This window comes from Urtica dioica, chromosome 1, assembly GCF_054948205.1.
Source record: "Urtica dioica subsp. dioica isolate 48M chromosome 1, U.dioica_male_clone48M_v1_H2, whole genome shotgun sequence".
Taxonomy (NCBI): Eukaryota; Viridiplantae; Streptophyta; class Magnoliopsida; order Rosales; family Urticaceae; genus Urtica; species Urtica dioica.
The window spans coordinates 8,172,543-8,180,317 of NC_142756.1; the positions used below are offsets into that span (position 1 = coordinate 8,172,543).

Sequence of the window (7,775 nt, forward strand, 5' to 3'; positions counted from 1 at the left end):
GAAAGCAAAGCGGAAGTCTTTTATTTTCGAAAGCGGCAACCATAACCCAGCCCTCTCGCCATCGTCGCCGCTGATCCACCCTCTCACTTGCTCATAGGTTGTTTACCTACAACACGAACGGATATACATAGGTGAGCTAACGCTCAGCGAGAACAACTATACTCACAAAACAAGAGCAATAAATATGCATAACCAGTTATTAGTATTTCACTTGCTAAATGGTGACACATGATATCGAAAAGTAAAGTCTGACATATTTTAATTCGGGGTCCCCTAGAGTAGTCGTACCAATTTCAGTGTACATTTTGGTAACGAACTATAGGGATGCAACCTCCCATAGAACGTCCCATCTGTCTGATAAATTTATATATATGTAATCAACGTGTATATATATACTTATATATATATATATATATTAAAGTTAGTTATATATAGTTATTGTATATATACTTATATATATATATATATATACAACATATTAAAGTTAGTTATGTATAGTTATTTATATATCACCGTGTGTTTTTTTAATAATAATAATAATAATAATTAATATATTAATATTAGAAGTAGGATTATGGTTTGGGCTTTTAGGGTTTAATTAAGTCATATATAAACATCCCATCTTTTTTTTCACGTTTCTTCTCTGCTCTCCCTCCCCCACTCCTCTTTTTGTCTGCAAAACATACCAAAGATTAGAATGATGGAAAAGTTAGGAATCACGACCATGGATCACAGCCGATATGATCAGCAAACCGCATATCCCAAGGTATTGAAATGAACTTTGTAACTTTTCGTTCATTTTATGTTGGAGAGTTTTAGTTTTAATTCAATTTTTTTTTTGCATAATACAGGATATCAGATTTTATACCGAGCTTTCTACGATATGCAAAAAGCCGTCAGAAACACGGAGGCCCGGTATTATTGGTGGCTCACAATGCTCGTTTTTTTACTTCCGTTTCTGATTCATGAATTCAGGCGTTGCTCTGTGGACTTGCCTTCGGATTGGATGTTCCTTGACACGTGCCCTTTGGCTCGGGAAATGAAGAAATTGAACGGTACTTTTGGTTTTTTTTTCATGCTCGAATCTGTCGAGGTTGAAAAGACTATCAGGGCCTAAAGTGTTTTATTTATTTATTCTTTGATAACGGACTATTACAGGAATAGGAGGCAAGATTTCTCTTCAATCGCTCAGCCAGGAGTTCGAGATCCCGGTGGTTGGTTCGGCACATAGAGCGATGGCTGATGTGGATTGTCTATCACAGGTATTTCAAAGGCTTACTATTTTCCTTAAGCTTTCACGCTCTGATCTCGTTGGGAAATCATAGTTGTTTTATCTTTTCTCTTGTTATGTTACATGGTATGGTAGCAAATTGTGAATTACTTCCATGATGAATGCTATTAACAAAATGGAATGCTAATAAACGTCAAAATGGAAAGCTGTCATTTATGAGTATGAATTTTTTATAAATCTCATTTATGTGCGTTTTTTTTAAAGCTGTCATTGATTAAGCTATCATTAAATAGTACCTATTAGGTTTTTGTTGCGAAATTCTCGTACACGCAAGTGCACGTGGTCGCAAAAGTAGTAATTCGAAAGAGCGAGTAGATCCCACGAGGACTAGGCTAAATTAAAGATTCAAATTTCACTAGCACGAAGAGAACTTAGGAAACTGTTGTTGAATGGAACACAAAATTTATAAACGAATAAGTAAATAAATAAACAGAGGGCAACGGGTTGTATGAATAGCGAGAAGTAAAGACTATGGTTTCACGAGCTCATTCTACGGTTTGGATTCATGGAAGTTACACACTATCATTATCATTCACACTTTTCTAATCACACTCACGTTGATCGTGTCACTAAACCTCTCTCGAGCATCTAGAAATCTAAGCCTATGCCAAAGTTTTATCTTTCGATCTCAACTAATAAAATCAAGGCAAGCAATGAACACAGAAGCATACCACGATTCTATAACAACCTATCTATATCTAGCATAGGAATGTATTATAGTAATTCAAAACAAGAACAAAATCAACCTAATCTCTTTCAAGCATTAAATTGAAATACGAATCATGCACAAGGTAGCTACTCTTATACAAGCATTAAATTCAGACTTGAATTAAACAAAGCTGCAAGAACGATAACAATTCTACACTATCATAATATGGAATCCATAACCGTTTCATAGTCTCGCCACGCCATAGCCCTTAGATGGTTTAGTTCATGATGATGAGAAGAATAAAGATAGAAGAAGAAGATGAACAACTCAAAAACAAATAAACCAACGACATGATTATCATTAATAAAAACTAGAGTTCAAGAGATTAAAGGAAGGAGATTGGAACTGTGAAAATAACGCTGAACGAAATGATGAAGACTGCGCTTTAATCTATGTCTCTCCAAAAAGCTCTGAGTAGCCAAACAACCTAAGCAAAATAATAACAAAACAAAAGATGTCTGTCTAGGTTACAAAGGTAGGATTTATATGTTTCTAGCCTAATTTCGGAGTCATCTGGGCCACTTAATGAGATCCAAAGGCCCAGGTTTAATAAAAAACGCGTAATCAGTTTCCCAAATGGCAACCATCGCGCCGCCACGGTAAAGTGTCGCGGTATATCGCGCCACTCTAAGTAGCCGACGCGCCGCGATTCTGAACAGGAATGACCGCCATCTGTGACGGGTTTTTCTGGCGCCGCGCTGGTATCTCATGGCGCCGCTCTGATAATTACCGCGCCGCGAGTAGTCAATATCCAGCCTTGACTTTCTTTATAAACCTCAATTTTGCTCCGTTTCGACTCCCGTTTGCTCCGAAAATGACTTAAGCTTCTCTGCTCCTTTGTACCTGTAAATCATCAAAAACACACTAGAAACTATCAAAGATACTTGAGAACTCGCTCGTTTTAAGCCGAGGGATAGGAGTTTTACGCATGATTAACGCACCTATCAAATCCCCCAAACTTAAACCGTTACTTGTCCTCAAGTGACAAAAAGAAACAAAACACAACCTACACCTAGGTGAAACTTTATGCTTACAAACTTCGACTACTAACGCTTGCCTCAATTTCAAGTCTCTCGATTAACAATGACACGGAAACCCACGATTTCAAACTTCAAGCTAACTACCAAATGCGAAAGACCTCATACAAGTGAATGTTACCCTAAACCGTTTCAATGTTTCCCAATCTCAACATCATTCGGACAATCAGGTTTCGTAGCCCTCTCAACCACCATCAAAAGAACACAAAAATCGAACAATGAATGAGAATTTATTTTGATTCGACACACCCATATGCCCCCTCATCTCCCTTGATCTCCACTAATGTGCGCATATCCTCTCTAGCTCATCAATTAGGTCTTAAAAGACTTGTAATGTTTCAGGCTTGGGTCAAAGGTATGGAGTGGAATTTTTGAATGGCTTAAACACTAACCTTAGCGACTCAATTTCTCACCAAAATTCATAACCCTCTTACAAAGCTCACTCACTCACTTCATAATTTAGTCTTACTCTTCCCGTGTTTTCCCCCCAAACTTCAATCACGCTCACACAAGTCTCTAACTTAACTCACAAAACACCATGCCAACACAAAATTAAACAAAACACATGCATTTTTTTTATTATATATATTTTTTTCGTTTTCTTTCTTTCTTTCTTTTTTTACGATAATAATCACCGGCATGGTGTCTCTGGATCTAATGAACATGTCACACAATCGTAGAAGATTTCACTCATATCACTCATATTGACACTCAAGAGTCGCTAACGTTAGTGGGGTTCTTTGTGGGATTTAAAAATTATTGGCTCGGCTTTTTCTGACTAAATATCGAGAAGGGTATGACGTTCGGCTTTTTGTGAGTGGGTTATAATTGATAAATATTTCCGGGTTGGCTTTTTGGCTCAACAGGTTATTCCTAATGCCTATATCATTCTTACTAGATCAATGTGCACTCAATTTCGCTTCAATTAGGGATCAAAGAAGGTTCTAATGTGTTCGGTGTTCTCATTTCAAATAATTGGTCGGGCTACTCATCTAGATTCCCTAAGCTTCGAGACATACATCATTCGGGTCTAACACAGCAACACAACTCAACAAAGTTCTTTCACACCAGGTAGCTCATGCGTTAATTTCCACAGTAAAAAACTTAAGACTTTCTAGATCATCGGCAAGCCAAACATTAAAATTCACCTAAGATTCACCTAAACGCACAAACTAAACAAACTCTTACTAATATACAAAAAATTTCCCCCCGCAAATCATTAAGAAATATATACTCCCCCCCAAACTCAGAACTCACATTGTCCACAATGTAATCGAGAAAAGAAAAACAGGACAATGGACTTACCTTTGCGGGGGTTGGGGACCGCCCCTAATCGTCTCTATCTCGCCGAGATGACTCGGCATGGAATGGGTCGTTGAAGCCCGGCGGTGGTGTTTGGCCATAGTGATAGCTCGGCGGTGTTTGGAAATATGACGGCTGACCAGGCTGATATGACGGAGTGTGATAATGGGTCGGTGGAGGTTGGTGATAGTGAGGTGGATATATTTATTGCCGTATGAGGATATGAATGGTCCCATGAAGTCGATTCCCCACACATCGAACAGCTCTATTTCCATAATATTTTTCAATGGCATCTCGTTCCTGTTGGCGATATTTCCTGTTCTTTGGCATCGATCACATGTCTCCACGAAACGCTGACAGTCTCTGAAAAGGGTTGGCCAGAAGAAACCACTCTGAAGCACCTTTGCTACCGTACGGTTGTGCCCGAAGTGCCCTCCGCACTCTAAAGAATGACAGTGTCTGAGAATAGAAGGAATCTCATCGTCGGGGATGCACCTTCGGATTATTGAGTCTGCGCATTGTCGATAAAGAATCGGCCTCTTCCCAATAATATCGGTGCGCGTCGGAGAGAAATCTTTTTTTTTTTGTGGTGATTATAGTCTGGTGGCATCTCGTTGCTCACCAAGAAGTTGATGATGTCGGGATACCACGGCGTTGCGCTTGCTTCAACTGCCATTACTTTCTCGTCCCGAAAATTTTCGTCGATGGACGTGCTTCGATCGGGTACGTGCGTGAAGTCTTCAAGACGCGATAGATGGTCGGCGACGTTGTTCTCTGTTCCCTTTTTGTCTTTTATCTCCACATCAAACTCTTGAAGAAGGAGAACTCACCGAATGAGCCTTGGTTTTGCGTCTTTCTTCTCCAGTCTTTCTTCTCCATTAAGTACTGGATTGCCGCGTGGTCAGTGTAGACGATGATCTTATTGCCGATGACATAAGGCCGGAATTTGTCAAAGGCAAAGACCACGGCGAGGAGCTCTTTTTCTGTGGTAGTGTAGTTGACCTGACCCTCGTTGAGGGTTCGACTGGCGTAATATATCGTGTGAAACACCTTTCCTCGTCGTTGCCCAAGGACTGCTCCAACGGCGAAGTCGCTGGCGTCGGTCATGATCTCAAATGGCTCACCCCACTCGGGTGCGACTATTACTGGGGCCGTGCTCAACTTCTCCTTGAGTGTGTTAAACGCCTTTATGCACTCGTTGGTGAAGATGAATTTTGCGTCTTTCTCGAGGAGGCCACAGAGAGACTTTGTGATCTTCGAGAAGTCTTTAATGAATCTTCGATAAAACCCCGCATGCCCCAGAAAACTCCGCACGCCTTTGACTAAGATGGGTGGGGTAACTTCTCAATCGTTGCAATCTTCGCTCGATCCACTTCCAGCCCTTGTGATGATACGCGGTGGCCTAGAACGATCCCATCCTTCACCATAAAATGACACTTCTCTCAATTGAGGACGAGATTTGTCTCCACGCATCGATCTAAAACCCTGGACAAGTTCTCGAGACACACATCGTAAGTGGAACCAAAGACAGAGAAGTCGTCCATAAATACCTCAATCGTGCGCTCGATCATGTCCGAGAAAATGGCCATCATGCATCTCTGAAATGTCGCCGGTGCATTACACAAGCCGAAGGGCATTCGTCGAAAAGCGAATGTGCCGTACGGACATGTGAATGTCGTCTTCTCGTGGTCCTCGGGCGCTATAGCGATCTGGTTGTATCCGGAGTAGCCATCAAGGAAGCAGTAATACTCGTGCCTGCGAGCCGATCGAGCATTTGATCGATAAAGGGGAGAGGGAAGTGATCTTTCCGAGTGGCGGCATTGAGCTTTCGGTAATCCATGCAAATTCTGAAACCGGTGACAGTTCTCGTCGGGATGAGCTCGTTGTTGTTCCGTATCACCGTCATTCCACCTTTCTTCGGGACACATTGGACCGGGCTGACCCAAGAACTGTCAGAGATGGGGTAGATCACTCCGGCGTCAAGCCACTTCAGAATTTCTTTGCGCACCACTTCTTTCATTGCCGGATTGAGCCTTCGTTGATGCTCTACGGAGGGCCGGACATTGTCTTCCATAAGGATACGATGCATGCAATAGGATGGATTTATTCCTTTGATGTCGGAAAGAGTCCATCCGATTGCATGCATATGGGCCCGCAACACTCGCAACAATTTGTCCTCTTGCTCGGCGTTGAGGTGATCGGAGATGATGACAGGTAGCGTTTTCTTCTCTCCGAGAAACGCGTAGCGAAGGTGACTAGGCAGCTCCTTTAGCTCGAGCTCCGGGGGTTCCTCTATGGATGGCTTGACTGGTTTTGAACTTTCCCCCAATTCCTCGAAATATCTCCTCTTGTTGGCTTCGAACCAGTCCATGTACATTGTGTACTCTAAGGCTGCACATGTAACAATATTATCAGCAAATTCACTTGAGTTCAGAATGCATACCTCAAGGGGTTCTTCAGGGTGGCATGAATGATCGTTAATGGTCGCATCACAGATGTCTACTCGGAAAATATCATTGTTCGCCTTTGGGTACTTCATGGTGTCGAAAACGTTGAAGACGACTTCTTCGTCTTGCACTCATAGCTTGAGCTCTCCCTTCTGAACATCGATCAGTGCACCTCCTGTGGCTAGGAATGGTCTTCCCAGGATGATGGGAATGTTCCTATCTTCCTCCATGTCGAGTACCACAAAATCCGCAGGGAAGATGAACTTGTCCACCTTGACAAGGACATCTTCGATTATCCCTCGGGGGTGCTTGATGGATCTGTCCGCCATTTGAAGCGTGACCCGTGTAGGCTGTACCCCGCCAATGCCAAGTTTTTGGAATATGGAGAACGACATGAGGTTGATGCTGGCTCCCAGGTCGCATAGGGCTTTCTCGAAATATAGATCTCCGATGGCACATGGCACCGTGAAACTTCTCGGATCTTTCAACTTCGGAGGGAGCTTTCTCTGGATTATCGCACTACACTCTTCAGAGAGAGTGATAGTGCTACAATCGTCGATCCTACGCCTTTTGGAAAGGATGCCCTTCGAGAACATATTTTAGCATTACTATACATATTGTGATGTGTAAAAAATATATTTTCCACACACTAGTAATTACAACTCTTAAGGGAATCACTCGAATGTAGATATCAAAAGTTCCCAACATGACATATTTTTATTTTATATAATTGTGTAACTTATAAATTTCTACATTTCTTTAAAAAAGAATGGTGCAGTAAATCAGCTATTCACTTTTTATGATGTTACTCTTCAGAACAATTAAAATAGTGACGTGCCATGTGTGTTGAGTTTGCATTTTATTTGAGTGGCTGCAGGTTATTGATTCATTTCATAGTTGGGTGGGCCTTAATACCTCTTTTTTCTTTCTTCTTTTTTCAGATTCGACGATGACCAGGAGGCTAGAATATTGATTCTTTTATTTTCTAT

General features: G+C 41.5%; 1 protein-coding gene and 1 pseudogene across 2 annotated transcripts; one reads left to right on the top strand and one right to left on the bottom strand.

Annotated features, from left to right (window-relative positions):
• The first annotated feature begins 740 nt into the window (after positions 1 to 740).
• Positions 741 to 1,410, top strand: LOC149406976 (exonuclease DPD1, chloroplastic/mitochondrial-like; annotated as a pseudogene). Its single transcript, XR_016301753.1, has 3 exons — positions 741 to 766; positions 852 to 1,064; positions 1,165 to 1,410. The product of XR_016301753.1 is annotated as an exonuclease DPD1, chloroplastic/mitochondrial-like (transcript).
• Positions 1,411 to 6,917: 5,507 nt separating this feature from the next.
• On the bottom strand, positions 6,918 to 7,382 carry LOC149406977 (uncharacterized). The gene has a single exon (XM_089618144.1). It carries the CDS (start codon positions 7,380 to 7,382, stop codon positions 6,918 to 6,920), a length of 465 nt encoding a protein of 154 aa, XP_089474270.1.
• Positions 7,383 to 7,775: the final 393 nt, after the last annotated feature.